Source organism: Rhinolophus ferrumequinum, chromosome 17 (assembly GCF_004115265.2).
Source record: "Rhinolophus ferrumequinum isolate MPI-CBG mRhiFer1 chromosome 17, mRhiFer1_v1.p, whole genome shotgun sequence".
In the NCBI taxonomy this organism is placed as follows: domain Eukaryota; kingdom Metazoa; phylum Chordata; class Mammalia; order Chiroptera; family Rhinolophidae; genus Rhinolophus; species Rhinolophus ferrumequinum.
In genome coordinates, this window is record NC_046300.1 from 31,819,686 (window position 1) to 31,843,721 (window position 24,036).

Below are 24,036 nucleotides of genomic sequence, written 5' to 3' on the forward strand. Positions count from 1 at the left end.
AGGGTAGCACAAGAAGCATATATGGAAAATACAACCTAGACTACTATAAAGGATTAAGTTGAAAAAAACCTATGTAAAAGTTTTTAAAAAAACAGCAATTTTTCAAGAACTAGCCCCAAGGGACAAACTGAAAATTGAACTCAAATAAGAAAGAAGAAAATGGCAGAGCCAAGCTCCAGGTGGCCTAAATCACCAATCATAATTCAATTAGAAAGTTAGGACCGGGAACTGGGTTGTCAGTCAGCCAACATAATACATAGGGGAAAAGCCTCAGCAGTCAGAATGTATTAGTAACATTTCCTAAGAAAACACGTGAGTTTTACTGCTCTATCCCAGCCACTAGCTGATCCCCCTTGGGTCTGGCAATAATAACAGCCTCCTCCCTCATCAGTCCATGAAGGCGGGTGATGACAGCAACACATTCTCTTCCCTTCCCCTCGTCCCCACTCTGTGCCTGGGATGAACCATCTCCAAGCCAAGGCCTATTGCACTCAACAAGAGAGCAGGTGTTACAGCAAAGCAAAAGAGCAGCTGAATCCAGGGGAAATTCAGTCTCCTAATCATCACACAAGCTTCCCAAAGACTGTAACAGTCAGCTAATTTGCCACATTTTCTGGGACCCAGCGTCTGAAATGTGATACTTGGTATACCACTGTATACCACTGGGACACAGAAGGCATGGCTCTGTGATAAAAATTATTTGGGAATGAACAAGTAAGGTTTTGCGAAGTTAATAGATGATTCCAAATTCTTTCTTGAGAAGTTTACTCGTGTCAGTTAAACTTATCCTCCCAGTAGAAGGGACAACGAATGCAACTGATGATGATAACAAACAACCATTTGGAAAGTAATTATCAGAAGAGATGTTTAAAATACTTATCAAAACGCTAATAACAGTGGGGGAAATCAAAGGACTAGTTGTAAGCAGAAAGGAGGCAGGGATTTTATGTGGAAGAACATGAGGGGAACATTCAGTATGATGGTTACGTTCTGTATTTTTAGAGCAGTTTAAGTTGCACAGGTGTATGCATTTGTTAAGACTCATGGATTGGTTTACGTAAGATCTGTGTACTTCATAACATATGAATTTCATGCCAAAAAGAGAAAAAAAGAACTTTAAACAAATACAGAGCTCCAGTTAATGATATGCATGCTGAAGTTTTTAGGGGAAGTGTACTGATATCTACAACTTACTTTGAAATACATTTTATGAACATGAATTGACAGGATGCGTAATTACATGACACAGCAAATATGGTAAAATTATTAATTACAGAATCTGTGTGGCAAGTGTATGGGTGTTCACTGTGAGACTATTTCAGCTTTTCTTGTAGGTTTGAAAATTTCATAGTAAAATGTTGACAAAAAATTGCTACATGGAGCCACGATTCTTTTATCAGTTTCTGATTTATGTCCTGATGAATGCAATGTCAAGAGAGAATGACTGTGAAAACAATAATTAAGCATGGTGTAAAATATAGAGCTCTTTTAAATAAATAAACAGCACAAAAAATTGTATCAGATTGGCAAAAGTAGTAAACTTTTGAGTTATTTTAGTAATCACAGGTATCTTGTTGTTTGATGATTTTGTGGTTAACTGTGGTCAATGAACTGATAACAAGAAAAGCACTAGAGATCACCCCACTTCATTTTATGTATATGAGACTCAATTATGATTTTAGTAGCTTTCTGTTCAGACCCAGACCAAACTAGGCACAGAACAAATATGAATATGGCAGAATTGATGGGAATAGGGGGGTCTGGAGGGAGGGGGTCAGCAAAAACAGACTGCATATCAAGTAGGGACATAACTATAAAACTGTACAAATTTAAAATACTTCTTATAATCACTTACCAAAATCACACTGTGCACATTTAAAGTCTTTGGGATTTCAAATCATAAATTATCTCCATTTTGACCATAACAGTGAGGCAATGGTAGTGTGTGTTTTCCTTACATGGCTAGCCATTCCATCATTCTCTTGGCTCATACTCCATCTAACCCATTCAGCAAACCTTGCTGGCTATACCGTCAAAACATATCCAGAATCTGCTCACTTTCATTACCTCCACCTCTTGCTTAAATTATTGTAATGGCCTAACTGCTTCTGCCTTGCCCCTCTTCAGTCTATTCTCAACACAAAAGCCAGAGTAATCCTGTTGAAATCTAACTTAAATCATGTCTCTCTTCTGCTCTGAACCCTACAAAGGCTCCCCATCTCACTCAGAGGAAAATCAAAGTCCTATATGGCAACCTACAGGACCCTATATATATAATCTGGCCCCTCACAGCCATGCTTCTTGCTCACTCTGCTCCAGACACACAGACCTTTCTGCTGTTCCTCAAGCATGCCAAACATCTTCCTACCTCAGGGCCTTTGAAATCCCTGTTTCCTCTGCCTGGAATATTTTTCCCTGAAATATCCACATGGCTCAATCCCTCACATTTTTTTTTTTTTTTAATTTTATTGGGGAACATTGGAGAACAGTGTGTTTGTCCAGGGCCCATCAGCTCCAAGTCATTGTCCTTCAATCTAGTTGTGGAGGGTGCAGCTCAGCTCCAAGTCCAGTTGCCGTTTTCAATCTTTAGTTGCAGGGGGCGCAGCCCACCATCCCATGTGGGAATTGCACCGGCAACCTTGTTGTTCAGAGCTTACGCTCCCACCAACTGAGCCATCCAGCCTCCCCTCCGGAAGCTCAGCGGCAGCTCGTTGTCTTCAGTCTAGTTGTGGAGGGCGCAGCTCACTGGCCCATGTGGGAAGTGAACCGGCAACCCTGTTGTTCAGAGCTCACGTTCCAACCAACTGGGCCATCGGGCCGCCCTAATCCCTCACCTTTTTCAGGTCTTTCCTCAAATGGCATTTTCTCTGTGAGGTATTCTCTGGCCAATTTATTTAAAATTCTACCCTCCTGCATTCCCTATACCTCTTCCCTGCTATACTTCTCTCCACAACATTTTTTACCAAATAACACATTGTATGTTTTACGTAATTAAACTATGTATTGTCTGTCACCTCCCACTAGAAGGAAAGCTCCACAGAACAGGTATTTTTGGCCATTTATCATCACTGCTGTATCTCTGGCACCCAGGACAGCACCTCGCGCAGTGTAAGCACTCAATAAATATTTGCTGATTCAATGAGTGAACGCCTGGACTCTCGTGAGCGTGCCTTACCTGGTAGTGGTGGTCTTCCCCTCCATCTTTTGGCTATTCCAGATTTTCACTGTCCCGTCATTTGAACACGTTGCGAAAAGTGCGTGCTCATCAGAGACTCTGATTCGATTCACAGCAGACTTGTGTTCATGAAGATGTGCAACCAGTAGCCCCTTAGGACGCCAGCCTGAGGAAGAGCAAAGGCACGCATCTTAGTGCACACTTATGCGTACCTTCCCCTCCTCCCCAACTATAACAACCGACAACCAGCACGAGCGCAACTGGAGGAACTAGACAGAGGACATCAATAGCTAGCCAATCCACAGGGGTCTAGTGGACCATGACGGTTCTCTATCGAGTAGGACATCCAAGAGAGCAACTAAGTGTTGCTCAAATAGCCTTAGAAGCCTGCACCTGGAGTCCTTCTCCAGTGGCTGACAATGTACAATAGTCACTTGGTGCCCAGAAAAACCCTGACTACTTGCTTAGTAGCAAGAGGTAATGATTTTCCTGAACAAGAGAAATCGATGCCAGGAAGGCAGCCTAAGCCTAAAAAGTCTCAATAACCCAGATCCACTATATCATAAATGTCTGACCTTAAGGAAATTTCTGAGCTTCAATTTCCTCAAATTAAAATGAGGGAAATACTACTTAACCCAAAAGGTCATTATATGGCTAAATGAGACATATATTTATACATCTGACGTTATCTCAGGCCCACAGTAAACACTCAATGTTTATTTTGTCTACCTGCAATCATTTATTCTATGGTATCAACATGTTAGTATACATGGTATTATAAATTACAGCCTCAGAATGCCCATGGATTTTCTAGTACTTTCTTTATGACATCTATACCCTTTTGTTTTATTATGTATTTTTTGTATGTGATTAATTTCCTCTAATGAATTATAACTTCCCTGAGGTCAGAGACCATGTCTTATCCATTCTGAATCACAATACCTTGCATGTCCTTGCATAGAACTGTCTTTACTATTTAATGAATAAAATTCTATATTAAGTATAACATTTAATCATATTTAATGTTAATCATTTTAAAATAAAACAAAACTGAAAGCTATGTTGAAGATCATGCTATATTAGGGTTAGCACTGTGCCTAATTAAGTGATAACAATGTCATTTTAGGATGAAATGATTTCCTTTTACCAAGAAACAAAAATGAAACCAATACTACTGCCAAACCTGGCTTACTCTACGATAAAAAATGTTTCCTGTTGGATCTCCAGCCAACATGTATGGGAAGAACAGCTGGATGTGATTTTTAAGGATACGCTGGATTTGGAAGTGATCAAAAACACTTTTCCAAGAAGTACAGATAATCTACCAGGTTCGGCTGAACATTTCCGTCTAGACAAAACCAATTTCAAGCAACCACTCAAGTATGGAAAGAAAAAAATAAAGAGCCCAACAGTCACTGCACATTTCTCAAACCACAAAATTTGACACCTTTTCTATGATTATTGAATAAAACATGTAACTCCATTTAAGTATAAAATGCCACTTATAAAGACAGGTTCTCTGGTAAAACAGTTTATGGTCAATTTTTTTGTTTGTTTTTAAAGCAGGGCTGGTAAATAATACTGACCTATATTTCAGAAATAACAAATATTCCAGGATATTTATTTTGGTAAGAAAATGTATGTGATTAGAGATGCCACTTACCAATTAAGAATATTTTCTAAATCCGTAAGTCACTGACCTCTACCAGCATTTTCCCTGCGTTCACAATAGAAGCCCATGGGAATTCACATAATTTTTAAATCTCTACACATTAACACACTACACCTTTCTTCTCAGAGTTTTCAAGTTAAATTTTTATTATTAAAATGTACATACAGAAACTCATTAAAAATGTTTTTCAAAATCTGAAAATCTATTATCAAAGGCTAGCTCCATGAACTGGGCAAGTCTGTTAACAGAGCTGAGGCACATTTTTATCTGAAATACGTCTAAATTTCTTTTATATCTTCTCAGAACATAGGAGTGTTTCCCCAAAATTTTAATGTCAATAATTGTTGAATGGTGGGGTTATAGGTGATTTTGTTTTCTTTTAAAAGTATCCATTACTTTCCAAATTTCACCTTTTTTTAAAGAAAATTAATAGATGTTAAAACCTTCTGTAATTAAAAGTTGGAGCTATTCCAAGAAGCCTGATACTCAATGAGAAAATGGCATGACATTAAACAGGCAGGTAAAGCCTTGCATGATAAGGGGGGAAACTGACCCCAGGCAGGCTAAAATAGTAAGTGGACTAACAAGACACTGCAAGTTGCCTCTAGAGCTAAGATCCACACTCCATAAACAGTGACTTAAGATTTCTCACTTATTGCTTCCTCCTCTAAGATTCCAAAGTGACAGTTTGCTCTTACTTCCTTTGCTTGGTAATTAATTATCAGTACCCTATATCCAATTCTAGGTTTCAGCACCTAGGGTGGAATGCAACGCCCTCCAATGGCATTTTTACCAGGTGGCGGTGGTTTACTCTCCCATTCAGCGTTTTCCATCATCTGCTTGGCTATCCTCTCAGCATTACACTGCTCCCGCTTTTGTTGTATGAGTTGCTGAAGTTCAGTTTTACAAGTTGTGATCCGAATCTGGTAGGTGGACGGTAAAATTGTACTACTTAAAACCTGTATTGTTGGTTTTCTACTTTGGACATTTGTCACTTCCGGAACCTGCAAAAAAAAAAAAAAAAAACAGAATTATAGGCAATTATGTCATAAGCAAAGTATATTTGATATAAAAATGTATCTATGTTCTCTTTATTCACTATCATCAGCTTGCTGTCCTCATTAATGTACCAATCTTTAAATCCAATGACATGCTTAAATGAAATGAAATGTCCAAATACAGTATGTTTTCAATGAAAACGTTAAAATGAAGTTTAACCACAAATATTACTCAAAATTTCTACACTATTAAAAAAAAAGTTATCAGTGCAGCAAAAACATTAAATAAAAACTCTGATTAAGTGAAAAACAAAATTTTGTCATATGGTTCAGTTAATATGTATTACATTTTTCATTTAAAATATGACTGGCTAGGGAACAGTTACCTTCAATTGCAAATTTATTTCAAATATATCAAAATTATCATGACATTTCTCACGCATTGCAAACTTGGGACTTTTCTTCTCAGAAGTATTTTTGGTATTTTACAGATAGGACTATGTCATATTTGAAGAATAAAAAGATATTTAAAAGGTTCACTGTATACTAATTATAATCACAGTTCATAATGATGTCTTCAACCCACAATTTCAGATCACTTTATTGGTGAGCACTCTGAAACAAGACCTTTTTTGATGCGTTTAATAACTAGATATCCCCTTGGTTATACAATTAAAGATAAACTGTCTTAGAAAGAAACATGTCCTCCAACAGCACAAGTCACTGTATGATTTTTCCAGTACAGTACCCAGCTTTTAAACATCCCAAAGAGTAGAATGGGATTGAAAGACAAAAGGACTATTGCCTAAGTGACAATACCTGTGGAGAAGTTGACAAGGGGACACACATGCCAGCAGAGGACTCTGAACGAGGAGGCTTCCCAGTCTGAATCACCTCCTGGTCACTCCCTTTAGGTAGGGCCTGTGGGATGTTCGGTGGTTCCAGTGACCCAAACATGCTTTTCCATTCTTCGTTTACATTTGAGTCTTGTTTCACATGTTTTCTAGCTATAAAAACAGATTGCAGAATAGTCTGAAGGAAACCTCCAAAACCAGTATGTGCTTTTATTGTTTGTTTTTTTTTTTTTTTTGTGGGGAATGGACAGTAATGGACATCACATCCTATTTGTTCTTTATGATCTCCAATTTATTTATATTTATATATCAACTCATTAACCTCACTTCATTTCTTGGGCAGATGGAAAAGATGTGCTTTCGATGGTATTAATAATTAGACCTAATTGTTTCTTAGTTTCCCCAGGCTAGCTGCATTGCAGGTAACCACTTCATCTGAAGAACCAACAATAAAAACAAATTTTTCAAATGTCGCTACTAAATATGACCTCTCTATTTCCAGTATCAGTTACTTAGAAAACAAAATAAAAATAAAATAAAATAATCAATTGTTATATAGCTATCTCCTGACTATAAACAGAAGAGAAACCATTTATTTTTTTTATCTTTGTCCAGTTACAAAAAGTACTAAGGTCTAGCATTACCAAAAAATAACATGAATTGCCTCCATAACTTTGTAAACCTCATGAACTCTATAGTTTAATGATATACTACCATATTATTTTACAAAAATAACACATATTGTTTTACAACTTGCTTTTTCTCTTACTTAACTAAATATGTTGAACACTTATTTAACCATTCACCTATTAATTGATACTTCAATTATTTCCTTTTTTTGTTTTAATGGAGAACATTCTTATATACATTTCTTTGCATGCATGTCATTATTTCCTAGAATAAATTTTGGCAGGTTACTTAATCTCTTAACTGTTAGCTCACTTCTCTACTTTTTCTCCCCTAAATCTTCCTGCTATGTAAGCTAGTCACTGTATTTAAAAGTTCTGTATCTGGGAAATGTGACTTTTATTTTATTACTAATTAGCTAAAAGTAGCTTTATGAAATAACTAACAATACAAGCTAAACACACACACACACACACACACACACACACAAATGTACCAACCTCGCTTGTCATCTGGTTCCTGTTTGGTTTTAACAAGATCAACTTGTCTCCCAGTTATGCCCAAGGCTGCCAGATCAATTACACCTTTCTGGCTACTATCATGAAGATGGCTTTGGTCCACTATATTGGCCTTTGCTTTGTTAGATTTCATCATGAAGTCTTTTAGTGCCAAAAGTTTGTCTTCTTCTTCCTCTGTCATTCCCTAAAACCAAATAAAACCATATGTTCTAGGTTATTTTTTGCAAGTAATAACAATAGGTCTCAGAATGACTGACAAATGAAAGGTCAAGCTACCCAATTTAAAATTCTAAGAATCAGAATGGTAAAATGAAGCAAGCAAAGTCAAGAGAAAAAGGAAGTATCAATACAGAACAATAAATATCTCACTATTCTGAACTCCCAGAAGACACTCTCTCCATTGGGGCACTTTCTACTTTGTATCAAGATTTATATCTTAACTTTCTTTCTAAATGGGAGTATTCAAGTATAATACAACTTTGAAATCTCCAAAGAACTTAATACAATGGCTGGTATCGCCAATGAACACACAAATTATAAAGCAAAACAGCCTTATGTTGCTATGGAGAAAGTTTTAGTGGTCTAGACAGATCAAACTAGTAACAACATTCCTGTAAACCAAACCCTGATCCAGAGCAAGGCCCTAACTCTTCAATTCTATGGATGTTGAGAGAGGTGAGGAAGGTGCAGAAGAAAAGGTTGAAGCTAGCAAAGGTTGGTTTGTGCGGTTTAAGGAAAGAAGCTGTCTCCATAACAGAAAAGTGCCAGGTGAAGCAGCCAGTGCTGATGTAGAAGCTGCAGGAAGTTATCCAGAAGATCCAGCTAAGGTAATTAATGAGGCTGGCTATACTCAACAACAGATTTTCAATATACACAAAACAGCTTTATACTGGAAGAAGATGCCATCTAGGACGCAGAAGTCAATGCCTGGTTTTAAAGCTTCAAAGGACAGGCTGACTCTCTTATAAGGGCTAATACAGCTGGTGATTTTAGGTTGAAGCCAGCGGTCATTTACCATTCTGAAAATCCCAGGGCCCTTAAGAATTATGCTAAATCTACTGACGACAGCCTAATGACAGCACATCTGTTTACAACATGGTTTACTGAATATTTTAAGCCCTCTGTTGAGAACTATTGCTCAGAAAAAAAAATTCCTTTCAAAATATTATCACTCACTAACAATGCACCTGGTCACCCAAGAACTCTGATGGAGATGTACAAGGAGATTGATGTTGTTTTCACACTTGCTAACACAGCACCCACTCTGCCGCCCATCGATCAAAGAGTAATTGCAACTTTCAGTCTTATGATTTAAGAAATACATGTCATAAGGCTATAGCTGCCATAAATAGTGACTCCTCTGATGGCTCTGGGCAACGTCGATAGAAAACCTTCTGGAAAGGATTCACCATTCTAGATGCCATCAAGAACACTCGTGATTCATGGGAAGAGGTCAAAGTATCAACATTAACAAGAGCTTGAAGAAGCAGATTCCAGCCTTCATGGAGGATTTGGAGGGATTTAAGACTTTAGTGAAGGAAGTTAACTACAGACGTGGTGGAAATAGTAAGAGAACTCACATTAGAAGTGGAGCCTAAAATGTGACTGAATTACTGAAATCTGATGATACAACTTCAATAAATGAGAAACTGCTTCTTGTGGATGAGCAAAGAAAGGGGTTTCTTGAGATCGACTCTACTCCTGGGGAAGACGCTTTGAAAACTGCTGAAATGACAATAGGGATTTAGAATTCCACATGAGCTTAGTTAATAAAGCAGCAGCAGGGTATGAGAGGATTGATTCCAATTTTGAAAGAAATCCTACTGTGGGTAAAATGCTATCAAACAGCATCACGTGCTACAGAGAAATTGTTTGTGAAAAGAAAAGTCAATCGACGTGGCAAACTTCACCGCTGTCCTATTTTAAGAAATTGCGTCAACGACCCCAACCGTCAGGAACCACCACCCTGATCCGTCAACTGCCATCAACACTGACATGTCCGTCCCTCCACCAGCAAAAAGATTACAACTCTGAAGGATCAGCTAGATGATTTTTTAGCAATAAAGTATTTTTAAAATTTAGGTACATACAGTACATTTTTGCACACTTAATAGGTGATACAGTATAAACGTAACTTTCATATGCACAAGGAAACCAAAAAATTCATGTGACTCGCTCAACTGTGATATCTGCTTTATTGTGGTATTTTCTTTACTGTGGTGGTCTGGAACTGAAGGCACAATATCTCCGAGGTGTCCTGTATTGAACAACGTGTGTGAGAGGAAATCACCTGAGGCCAGGGAAAGAGCAGCCAGAAAGCAGGAAGCCAAACGACTCCCAGAGTGCACGCAGGGCTGACAATCAGTCAGGCGCCCACCGGCCAGAAGTGAAAGACCTCTTACTGACTCCACAGAGCATCGCGTCCTCAGAAGTCCCTGGTAGTCGAGTCAAACTGGCCACTGACCACAGGTGGCTTTAGATCTGTCCTAACAAATCTTAAAAGGCTTAAAAGGATCAAATTGATTCCAAGTAACCTAACTATACAGCAGAATAAATCTAACACTATATAAAGGAATTCAGTACCCAACAACATAAACCTCACAATCAACAGAGAAAGAAACCAGGTGGCGAAGAGACAGAGATTGGAGGAAAACTTACATTTTACTATATATCTTCTCATACCTTTTCAATTTTACACCTTGTATATATACTACCCAGTCAAAAATGATTAAAAATCATTTGAAAGTTTAAAATGCAAAGTATTTCTCACTTTTTAAAGTAAGGAGTGAAGTAACAGTGTATTCTGTATTCATGCCTGATCAAATGGATGCCAGTAACAAATAAAGCAGGGAGCTCCTGTGATGAGATCTCCTAAAACAGCCCTGACATGTGTCTCTTCCAGATGCCAAGTCCTACTGAAAATCTGGACTACAGATTCCAACCTCCATATGGGGAATGTTCCACAAGTATACTTTACATCTATTGTCTGTAACTCTGAACATATTTCCCCACAGAAACAATGGCAGGCAGCTCTAGAAATGCCTATTTTACCCATGATGTATTTCAAGTGCAGTTCTGTACAAAAGAGCCTTGCAGAACCCCGAGAAAAGAAAAACAAAATCTGTAGGAGTGTTCAGAATTCCCACTTGTGGAGGCTAAAAACATGTCTTTCCCTCGGTAGCCCCAACATTAGGAACCAGAACTCAATACCTTTTTCCCTGCAACAACGCCTCTGCCGGTAATTCCAAGAAACTAAGGAGTACAGGAACCAAAAAGAAGTGAAGGCAGACAAAAGGCTTGTAAGAGCCTAGAAGAGGTGAGCTGCATACAGACTTCTTCCTAAGTCCATACAGGACCAAAGCAAGCTTCTCAGTCTTAGCTCCCTGTCCTTGGTTTACTTTGAGAGGCAAGATGGCAACGATGGAGGAGCACGGACTTTGGAGTTAGACGGGTTTAGGTTTAAATGTCAGCTTTGAAACTTACAGAATGGTGTGAGCACAGTCAAGTTAACTGCCCTCATTACGTCTCAGTTTCCTTATCTATGAAATGGGGATAACATCATCTGTTGCTCAAGCTAATTTTAAGCTTGAGTTACAAAATACAGAAAGCATCAATTATGGTGGTAAACTGGTAGGTCCTCAATAAATGGAGGCTGGTGCTATTCTGCTGTTCCTTGCTCTGAGGAGCTCAGAGATACTAGCCTGCTCTCCCTTTACTAACACCACCTGTCCCTTGATACAGTACTCGTAACCCATAGGAATCTCCTAAAACAATTATTAACAGCAACAACATAAAACAGAGGATTACATGTTCCTCTTTTCCTACTCATACAAATGAGGGGATAAATGACAGACAAATGAATACATCAAGCAAACATTTAGCGGACTGCAAGGCAGTGAGTTTTAGTGATTTTGTCACGGCACGCAATGAGGGAGGGTGGCACTGAGGGAGCACCAATGGCAGAAGCGTGTGGGAGAAGAACAGTAATAAGCAGAAAGTGGAAAGGCTATGGAAACTGCTCCTCCTTCTCCCTCCTTTTACCCAGGGCAATGGCAAAACCTACACCCAGAGCAAGGTGAAAAGCAAGAACTACCGTGTTTCCCCAACAATAAAACCTAACCGGAAAATAAGTCCTAGCACGATTTTTCAGGATGACATCCCCTGAACATAAGCCCTAAGGTGTTTTTTGGAGCAGAACTTAATATAAGACCCGGTCTTATTTTTGGGGAAACATGGTAGAGGCTAGGGTGGCAACATGAATGAAGGAACTAATGACTTATATGAAAAGGAAATATCAATATAGCGGTATTTAATTTAATACACAGAATTTGCCAGAGAGAAATACAAAGAATCGCACCATCCAAGCCCAAAGAAACATCTAAATTGGGGTAGTTTTTATTGCATGCTGAAATCTTTTTGATAAGGATTATTTACTCAGGAGAAACAACAGAAAAATGTGATTCAAAATACAATTTTCCATAAGCTGCTTTCTAAAATATAAAGTACATCTACTATACGACCCAAGGTTAAAAGAAAACCCAAAGAAAAAGCTCTTTGGCAATCCAAGTCACATCAAATTAAGTCTCCTAAAATATATATATAAAATACATAATAGGAAACAGAACCACCGGCCTGGAAGGGACTTTCAGATGCATCTCTAGCCTCCAGCAAAATTTAGACCTAAAAGAACCAAAATGGATAGAATGGTGTCCCATTGGAGCCTACTCCAATATTCAATCACCCAAGCCAAAGTTTGGGCATCAAACAGCACTGGCTATTCAATGACAAGTACAATACATGAAAGGATTCATATCCCAAAGCTCATCAAATTCTCTCTCTGCAACTGAAGCATTTTCTCATCATCTTATCTTGTTAGACATGAGTGACAAGCATTCTCTAAACCAAAACTTGCTGCATACTTAAAGACAGTCATTAAAGTTGTCCCTCACTATTTGCTGTATGGCTCATAGAGCATTTATTCAGAAACTGTATTCTTTATTTCTAGCCATTTTTATTCCTATCTTGACTCCTCTAGGTTTCACGCACCCCTTTTAAAACAGGATGCTGAATCTAGATTATTTCTAAAGTGGCCCTATTAATGCCAAGCATAATAAAAAGATTGCTTCCATGTTCTAACAAGATTTGCTAATTGATCCAATTTCAGAGGCGTTTAAGACACAGCAGTAAACCATTATTTTATTCAATCTAAGATGCATTATAAATCCCAAATATCACAGCTGTTTGCATGCAGTGAGAACTCTCTAAATTTGGATGGAAATAAACCAGGATTTTTCTGTATTGCATCTTATGTTTTACAATATAATGACATTAAGTGTCATTATATTTTTTGGTGAAATACGGAACCGAATCAAGACTACTAGTTAAATCTAAGCTTCTATCTACTTTACCCTTCATCTATATAGTCAGTAATCACAAAATAAACTTACTAGCTCTCCCATGATTCCTTATTCAGTTCAACCCAATGCCTTATCATCATCCTAGTATCCCCTATATACCAATGCAAATACATAAGATATTTTCCAGATTCATTTATTTATTTAGTCTGATTCAACCTAACAAACCAAAATATATTTAACAATCAGATGGATGCTTTAATTTTTTATGAAGTTTGCATTTAAATGTAAGCTTTCAGAAAGGTGATACAACCTGTGAGAGTAATTTCTTCAGAAGCTGTGCTATGGCAGGGTCCTCAGGTGGAGGGCAGTCAGGGAGAGACCCATTTCGTTTCTTCTGACGCATGTGAAGATGTCTGAACAAGCTAGTAATATCTTTTGACCTCAAAGCATAATCAAATATAGAACGACTTACTGGCTCTTTTAAAACACTGAGTAGAACAAGTTTTCTTTCGATCTATATTAGAAAAATAAAAAGAATCAGCCAAAAATACAACATATAGTACAGTTATTTTCAAATTCAATAAAACCTTTGTAAAGTTAACATAGGTATTTATTTTCTAAGAAAATGCAATGAAAATCTGCAATTTTTGCTTAAAAGACCAAAAGAATACTAGTGACCTTTAAAAAGCTAAGGTATTTCTTCTTTTCATTGTCAGCGCCTAAGTACACAACTGTGTCTATCATACTGAAAGACTAGTGATAAATATCCTGGCTAGAAAAGTTTAGAAAATGAAAGAGTCTTTTCTAGATCCCAAAATGTCAGGTGACTTCCTAGACTCCTGTAGTCACCCAACAGGTACAGACTCAGAAAAGACGCTCAGTAGTCACAGAGCTTCCTGTCAGCCATTGGGTTTTCCCAGTAGCTTCAACCACTTCCAAAAAGCATTTCTCTCTCCACAGAGTTCATAAAATGCTTTTGTTACCACCAAGCATACTCTCTTTGGTGCAGCGTTTGTAATAACAGGATGAGTTCTACTAACAGTAACCAAGAGGACTTTAGACATATGGAACCACTTGGTGAGTCGGCCAGTGGAAACCAGCATAAAAGGGTATCTTTTGTGTAATCCAAACTGTAGAAAGGTATGATTTATGACACATATGGATAATTAGCCTCTTAACTCCTAATCCTGACCTTTCAAAATATATAAACAATGATAAAAGCAACAAAAAAAAAAAAAGTTTTTTTTAAAGAATTTCTGAGAAAACAGAGAATGGTACAGATTTCTACCAAATCACTTATATGTCATATTTATTATAGTAAACCACAACTAAAAGTTATTACAAAAATGCATGCAATTTTTAAATCCCAGAGACATTTCACATTGTGTTCTAAAAACATTTAATAAACAAACTTCTAAATAGAGTAAGGGTCAAAATAGTAGGAATCTCTAGACCTGATTTCCAAGGAAGATTTAATAAACTTCAAAAAAAGGCATATTGGGCGGCTGGATGGATCAGTTGATTGGAGCACGAGCTCTGAATAACAGGGTTGCCGGTTCTATTCCCACATGGGCCAGTGAGCTGCGCCCTCCACAACTAGACTGAAGACAACGAGCTGCCGCTGAGCTTCCAGAGGGGCGGCCAGATGACTCATCTGGTTAGAGCGCAAGCGCTCAACAACAAGGTTACCAGTTCAATTCCTGCATGGGATGGTGGGCTGCACACCCTGCAACTGAAGACTGAAAATGGGGACTGGACTTGGAGCTGAGCTGCACCCTCCACAACTAGATTGAAGGACAATGACTTGGAGCTGATGGGCCCTGGAGAAACACACTGTTCTCCAATATTCCCCAATACAATTTTAAAAAAAAAAGCATATTTTCTAGTGATATTATCTATCTTTCATGTATAAATAAATTGTTTCTGGGGTAAAAATAAAATTCTACAAACTATGAAATAAAGAATGATGATCCCCAGAAATGGATGAATCTATGGAGAAAAGTAGGACTTGAAGGCACAGCCAAATCCTCTTTATTTCCAAAGGATATCAAAGGCCACTTTCTCCAATCTAAGGGACGGTATTAGACATTGGGATACTGTGTTTCCCTGAAAATAAGACCTAGCCAGACCATCAAATCTAATGCGTCTTGTGGAGCAAAAATTAATATAAGACCCAGTATAATATTATATATTAATTATATTTATATTTATATATATTTATTATATTATATATAATTATTTTATATTATATTATATTATATTATACCCGGTCTCATATTATAGTAAAATAAGACTGGGTCTTATATTAATTTTTGCTCCAAAAGATGCAGAGCTGATGGTCTAGCTAGGTCTTATTTTCGGGGAAATATGGTATATAAGTAGGAGAAAGCCAAAGGCATGTGAATTTGCAAAAGAGAAATAGAGTTTTCGTAAAAACAGGACATTTCAGGATGTTTTCACAGCCAGAATCATCTCTCAACAGTCCATTCAATTTAAATATCTATTTTGATAGTTGGGGGTCCAGCAAAATAAAGGGTGTAAACCTTGACAAGTTGGGTAAACTACTGCTTTGTACAAACCAAAGATCTGAAGTTTATCAAGTGCTATACTGCTGGCAGGTCTGGGAGGATTGGAGGCAGGGGTTGATAATTAGATTTAAAAAGAAGAAGGTGGGGGGAGAAAGGCAAGGAGGAAGGAAAAGAAAAGAAAAAAGGAAAGGGAAAGAGGAAAAAACGAAACAAAATGACACGAAACAAAACGAAAACCAGAACCACGTAGTGGCCCAAAAAACAAACGTTTGAACAAGGTTTTTTCTAATTTATTACAAATGATGACGGGCTGAAATCATTTATACTTTTTAAAATAAAAGCAAGGTTCCATCAGTATACATTTCTGCTATATTTCACTTTAACAGCAGATGCTTTATAACATTACATACAAGAAAATCAAATATGAACTGAGTGCGTAACATGATGTATAACAACAGTCTCTTGAACGTTTCTCACCTTCAAAAGCATTTGTTCCATTAACATTAACTAGCTTGAAAGGCATGTGAAAATGCTATAGCGCAATTTAAATCTTTAAAAATTTAAATGAAAGTAGAACTCTAAACCTTTTTTTTAAGGGCTCTGCAGTTTGGAGGGGGCATTGAGTCCCTGTCGGAACCTACTTACCTGTATTATTGGCTGGGTAATATACGGGTCAAGGTACGGCATCAGCTTACAATACACATCAGCTGTGCTTATTTGATGAGCTACCACTGTGATAAATCCCACGGCACCATAGCGTATCCACAGATTGGGATGACACAGAAAGGGGGCTAAAGAGGGGGAAAAACGGGTATGGATTAAACCATTAAACCATGGTCATAGCTTCAGACTATCAAAATAAACAAATTTCCACCTTATAACACAACTGATGAAGGGATTATAGCGCAGTTTTACTACAAGGTGTCTGCACATATTCAATTATCTTGAGGCATAAACTCAACCAAGTGAACATACTGATATTACATTATTCCCTATCAGAAAAATCAGCAATACCAAAAAAGAATAAAAACAGCTACCTCCTTTCTGAGCATTTAAATTTATATTTTTTAGTCAGGGCTGAAGATGGGTGGCCATCTACTCATTTAAAAGACTGGAAAAAACCTACTAGACACAGACATAAAAAGTCCCAACAGTTACTCCCTGACCCACTACCCTGAAGAAGTTCAAGGATACACCAAGTACCACATAAGGAGCAAAGAAAATGAGATGCTGTCTCTTCTCTCAGCCACAGCTTTAAGATTAGGGGAACAATTTCATCTAACATTCTTTTTAATGTAAAGGTTTGATCAAACCTAATATATATATCACTTATAAATTCATTCACAAAGCATTATGAATGGAAACTAAAAGGCAGAAAACATGATGCCCATTCTTAGAGTTTAAAGTATAAAATTAAACCAGAAAATTACATGAATGTCTTTTCACCCCTTTTATTTTTAACTACGTGTGTATTATACCTAAAATCAGTGATTTCAACTAATCGAAGTAAGATTTAGAATAAAATTCAAACTTATAAAAGAAAAGAAAAAAATTGTATTGGTTTTTAAGTATGCAAAAACATCAGCATTTTGAGGATATTAATTTTATGAGAAATTCATACCAACAGAAAAATAAGAACACAGTCACATGCTAAAATGACTTATAGTATAAAAAAGGGAAAGGAGAAAAAATTTGTTCAAAATATGTATCCAAAGTTCTCCCATTCCAATTCTTTTAATTACACATGAAGGAGCTTTTGATTATTTCATAAACATCCTGCTGACTCTGATACATCCAACAAGGGAGGGCTGGTAGTTTCCTTTGACGACCGGGAAAATGAAAACTAGAAGAACATCAAAAAATCTCCAAAAAGTAAACCCAAAATGACTTGGCAGGGATTAGATACTGTACAAGGCTGCATTATTAGTCCCAATTCTTTACATTATCTGTTACACAACCACACTCTTGCCTTGTACTCATGGTGTACAAATGGTACGTCTTTGCCCCTTGCTTTTGGCTCAGCCATGTTACCTGCTCTGGCCAATGGATGCATGTTGGCAGATATACCACAAACAGAAGCTTGAAATGTGCTTCATAGCTAGGCTTGCTCTCTCGTGCTTCTGCCATCACCCAGAACATAACCTGCATAGCTGCTGACCTCCATCCTGGGCTCCAGAATGACACAGAGGAATCACAAGTCACCACAGACAACCTGGAGATGCAAAGCCTAAAAGCAGAGGCACCCACAAAACCTACAGATAGATGCATAAGGAGAAATTTACTGAGATTTTGTGGTTCCTGGGATTTTGTGGTTGAGTGTTGTGAAGGTACCTGATAGTAACATTGTGGCATAATCCCTTTATCAATTATGTTACAGGGTGAAAATTTGTTTATTTATATCAGTAAGTAGCTAATTGATACAAAGATTCTCAATCACTCAAAAAACAAGAAACCAGAATCAAGAGGATTTCCTATAAAACAGTTTACTCAACTATTTCTCCATCCAATACATTCCTATTATCTGGGGATAACCTCCTTCATATTAGATATTCATAATATCTAAGTGGGAACAGTATAGTCACCATCACCACCACCACCATTCCCTTTAAGAATCACTACCACAGACGGACTATGCTTAGTTTAAAGACAGAACACAGAGATATATACAGTTTATCATTTGTTTTAAGTAGGTGTTTCTAAGTTACTAAAAACTTTTTTTTCTTTTAAATAGTTTAAAATGCCAATAAATTATTATTTATTTGATTTTTCTCAGCAAGGCTTGTTCTTTTCCCCCATAGCTGGTCCCAAATTCAGTTCCAGTTCTAAGGGTATTCCCCATCCAAGAAGTTATACCACACTGGATTTATTCTACATCCAACGATAATTTATTTTGATGCGAAATTAAAGATACATGAGTACCCCATATGTTCTTGTGATCAATGACTAGAAATAGCAGGGCCCAGAAAAATCTCTGCAAAATTTGAGAGGAGAGGTGACAAACTATCTTCATGATGACTTTTGCTTAAAAACTGATGGACATCCATTTTTCAGATAAATACAATGCTAATTATAAGCCACACTAAATCTCAAAAATAATTTCCAAATAATTAGGCAACAGAAGAAATGTATTATGTGAAATCAGAATATATGAGTACATATTTATATATACAAAAGGTATAAATTAAAATAAAGAGAATTAAAGTCAAGAGCAAGAAAAACTTGACCCTTGGGAAATAATGCCACTTTAACAAAAGAAAAAAAAAAAGCACTGAGGTGGTAACTCAGAAATTGAGAATGAGCAGAAAATATTCCAGGTAGCAAGATATGCATGTTAACATGATGTATTTTCTCCTTAATATTATTATGAAAATAGGTGCTTTCTATATACATCTTATACTACACAGGACCAGAAACTTTAAAAACATTCTAACATCTTTTAATTATAATATTAGCAATACAAGTATTTGGTTCCCATGTTATTTATTAGCTTTTTTTAAAAATGGGAAAAAATAGAGATAATTAACCCCTCAAGTTTCAGCACTCTGTAGCTTATAACTTACTCTGGGTGGTGAGCACACAATGTGACAAATATATAGATGATGTATTATAGAAATGTACACTTGAAACCTATGTAATTTTACTAAGCTTTGTTCACCCTAATAAATTTTAAAAAAGAAAAATCAAAAATACTTCAACAGAGGTTCATATCATTATTGTGTTGCCAATACTCAACAATTTCATGTTAAATTTGCAATTATTTTTAACATAATCATCAAAAAAATCAAACCAATTTAATTATAAACTAAGAATGAGTATAGATATTAAAGTACAAAATAAGAACCCTATATATACTTAAATTTTCCAATTTTTTTTTTAAAGCTACATTCATGTCTTAAAAATTTCCAGAAATTTTATACATCTTTACTACGTAACTACCACCTAGTTTCTGAACAATCAAAATAAACAATAATTCCTTTGTCCCTTTTCTCTGAGGATTGACTCAGGAAAAAATCTGTTAACTAACTCTAACAAATTTTAGTTTTCTATTAATTTTTCTTGGCAAAAGCATTTAGCAGGAATTAAGTATTCTATCTAAATAGGCAAATTTCAAGATTTCATGTCTTCATACAGAGCCAACTTGCATTCTTGCATTGCATCGTTCTTAAAGTGAAGTGACAAGAAAGCTCAAAGTTCCAGATATTCTTAATTTCAGAAAGTGTCATATTTACTTGTTTACTCTTATTCTGAATTTTAAGTTGAGAGAAATAAGTGCTATAGAGGTCAAGGAATTAATTCTCTTTCACTGGTTAATAAAATTACTAACTTCAATACTATGAATTCTTAACTGGCAATGAGTGCAATGACATGTTATAGACAATTCTCCATATCCAATTTCCATTTGACCAGTGTCCAAAAAAATAAGTGGACTCTTCAGAGAAATTAAAGACTTTATCCATATTGTGTTAAAAAACAAAAACAAAATCTACACTTTTCAAGGATCACACAATGACTTACCTACAAATAAAAACTGAGACATATTTCCCAACTTGGGCTGGAGAACTAAATGATCCTGTTTGTTTGTTGCCTGTCTCAAATACATACAAGCCTGCATGCAGAAGCACGCACATGTGTGTGTACACACAGACATACACACACACACACACAATGGGAACAATAAAGTTGAAAACCTGACTCTATATTGCCTAGAAGTTTTGCAATGCTCTCTCTATCAATTGTTATTTCTCTTCCCACATCCTAATTTTCCCAACCTAATCTTGAGAAACAGAAACTTACCAATATCACTGGCAAATTCATAGACATGGGGTTTTTGTAGCAGCCCTAACTGGCACATACAGGTAAGGGCGTTAAGAGCTTTCACAATAACAAATTCCTCCGCATCACTAAGACCTTGTTGCAGCAGGGGTTTGAGAATCGAGGAGCTCTGCCAGCCAACATAGGCAGCAACACCTGAAAAAGAGAAGCAGCACGACATTATCACGCATTCTATACCTGAAAGTACAAATGCCATTATGCAAAACAGTAAAATTAATCAAAAGCCAAATATATTGAGCGATAACCAAGGAGAGGACATCACACTTCCTTCCATCGCACGATAAATGAAAAAGACCCACACCAAAGCAAATCATCAAGAAATTCTGGAACACCAAAGGGACAAAAAAGATCCTCAGAACTTACAGAAAGAAAAATACAGGTCCCCTAAAAATGAAGGAGAGTAAGACTGGCATCAGATGATCTTCAGCAACAACGGAGGCTAGAACACAACAGAGCAAGACCTTAAAGTCACGAAAGTAATTTTATACCCAAACTGTCAATAAAATAAGAGAAAATAAGTCATTTTGAGACATGTGAGAACTATATAGCTTTACCTCCCATGCAACTCTTTCTAAGTTACTTGAAGATATACTCCAGCAAAATTAAAAAGATGTAGAATGTACAAAATAGTAGATATATCTATTCAAAGAGGAATTCAAGAATTCAAAGGGGAAAAAAGGATAATACCTAGCAAACATCTAGAAATCAATCAGCTGAAATTAGAATTAAAAGCCAATAAATTTCAAAGATGTTAACAAGAAGAAAAATGGAATAGATTACAAACAATAGACAAAATTGGTAAGGAAGACACTAGATATTATAGATAAGATGAAGAAGGTATATTACTTTTCTCTATAAAAGGAAAAAAAGGAATCTGAAATTCCAGGACAAACAAAAACTTTGTTCAAGAAAGTCATGGTATAAATATGAAATAAATTAAAATATGCAATGTATTTAGTAATTGACAGAGGATAGAAAAAAGAATCCATCGACTTTGATACTATAAGTATTCTCATCAAGGACAAAGGAGTCATAGCACTGGAACCGTGGTGAAATAAATATAAATAATATACTACTTGGCTCTACAGTCAATAACATTTACACATTCATAATCATGTAAATTTTGTTTTGAACTTTTAGAATCACTCTATACAATGCACAAAAGACTATTACGATTACAGAACAAGATGTAGATATTATCAACTATAACAATGCAATTGTTAGCTGAGTTGTCAACTAACAATGAAATTATCAACCACCAAAAGAAAAAGAAGAGGTAGAGAGAAAGAAAGGAGCACTAATATTCTTGTGGTCCAAACCAAATCAGAAGACCAATAAGAACTAGATTTAATTATTTAAAATTATAACAACAAACTGAAAACTAAAGCACTGAAAATAGTGATCTATATTTCAAAAACGGGACAAAGGATCAGGGCATGGTATGAGTGAATTGAATCTTCATCTAGTATAGAACAAAGTCAAGAAATAAAGTCTAATATTGATAATTCTAAAAATAGTAATATGAAAATTCTAAAGGTATGGCAATAATCACCTAAAGATACCAAACCAAAAACACAAACCAGAATAGCTGCCTCTGGAAAGTGCAACTATTGCTTTTCAAATATTACTTTATAAATTTTGAATAAATTTTAAACTTACAAAAGCATATTTTCCCTATAACTGAAAAATAATTTTAGAATTTTTTTCTATAATAAAAGGAAAAAAATGCTATCTAATATTCTAGTGGATTATATTTAGGAAATTTACAAACTGAAATGTATAGTGAGCTAAGACAGCTCAAAAGATTTTGGAAAAGAAGTGTGGCATCTGGGGAACTTATCCTACCAGATACAAGTATTAGTTATAAATACATAATAATTAAAATATAAGAATAGAGAGTATAATATTGAATACAAGAATGAGAAATCAATGAAATAGAATAGATACCCAGAAAATTGACCCTAAAAGACATAAGCATACAACAGATAACAATAGCAGCTTCACAAATCAATGGGGAAAAAATGAAGTGTTTAATAAATAGTATTAGGAAAAATGGTTATATTTCTGAGGAAAATTTAGATTTCACTTCACACCACAGCCCAAAATAAAGATCAGTTAAGCAGTTAAGTACAAAAAATAAAGCATTTTAAAAAAAAGACACGCACCCAACAGATTTGTAACCTAATTCTGGCATGGGAAAAGCCTTTAGGCACAAAAGTAAAAAAAAAGCACAAAGTAAAGATCAAATAAATTTAAAACATAAAAATTTTAAAAAACATAAAAATAATTAAGTTATTTGAGAAAAATTTTTGCCATTGAAATAAGTTATTTAATGTTCTTAAGGTGTATATATACATACATACATACATATATACATACATACATGCATATGGCTAAAAAATATCCACAAGTATTAACACCATTAGAAAAAATGGCCAAAATAATACATTAAAAATTCATAGAATAAGAAGTATGAATGAGTAATCAACAAGAGAAAGTTTTGACAATTACCACATGATTTCACTTTTATGTAGAATCAAAAAAACAAAAATGAATAAACAAAAAATAGAAACAGACACATAGATAGAACAAGCCAATGGTTGCCAAAGGAGAGGAATGGGAATAAACTGTTTTTTAAAGTGTTAATAAAAAAATAAAACACACGAGAAAGTTTTTCACCTTCACTAATAAGCAAAGAAATATACTCATCAAAACAAGGTATCCCTTTACCCTACCAACAGGCAAAGGTTAATTGAAGCCTGTTCCATACTGGAAGTATGCAGTACTGTCAAATAATGCTGATCAGAGTGGGAAATACAATCTTTTTGAAAAGCTGTGTCAAGAGTTTTAAAAATATATTCATATTGTTTAACCCAGTAATTAAAATTTCAGACTTGTAGCCTGAGAAAATAATCAGAAACAAATACTTACATAAAAAAATTATCTGTATGATAGAAAAAAAATTAAATAATTTAAATATCGAACAGAAGAGTTAAATAAATTTTGGTGAAGCTATGTAATGGATTATTTTGATCTATTAAATATGGTTTCAAAGAATTTTTAGTGACATGAGAAAAGGCTTAGAATATACATTACTGGAAAAAAGCTCAAGAAATAATAAAATAAGATTGAGAAGTAATATATAGACACATAGCACTTATGTACCAGGCACCATTACATATGTTAAATCATTTTATCTTCACAACAACCAATGAACAACCAATAGATAGGGATTATTATTCTTCCCATCTTAGATAGGGAAACTAAGGTACAAAAGAGATTAAATGATTTCTCCAAAACCACAAAAAGTACGTGACAAAACCAGAGATTAAACCCAACAATCTGGCTCTAGAATGTCTACTTTTAACCAGTACCCAACAGTGCCTCTCAGCATATATGACAGAACCGAATTGATGGGATGGAAAGAGAAAGAGAAAACCCACAGGGAAAAAAACACCAAAGCATTAATAGAGA

General features: G+C 35.8%; 1 protein-coding gene across 1 annotated transcript in view; it reads right to left on the minus strand.

Annotated features, from left to right (window-relative positions):
- Positions 1–24,036, minus strand: part of PIK3R4 (phosphoinositide-3-kinase regulatory subunit 4) — a 59,134-nt gene that overhangs the window by 17,049 nt on the left and 18,049 nt on the right. The window contains exons 7-13 of the mRNA XM_033132883.1: positions 20,524–20,697; positions 16,375–16,520; positions 13,512–13,715; positions 7,827–8,028; positions 6,665–6,852; positions 5,641–5,851; positions 3,176–3,341 (exon numbers count right to left, since the gene is read on the minus strand). Coding sequence (XP_032988774.1) covers positions 3,176–3,341; positions 5,641–5,851; positions 6,665–6,852; positions 7,827–8,028; positions 13,512–13,715; positions 16,375–16,520; positions 20,524–20,697 — 1,291 coding nt within the window. The remainder of the gene's footprint in view (positions 1–3,175; positions 3,342–5,640; positions 5,852–6,664; positions 6,853–7,826; positions 8,029–13,511; positions 13,716–16,374; positions 16,521–20,523; positions 20,698–24,036) is intronic.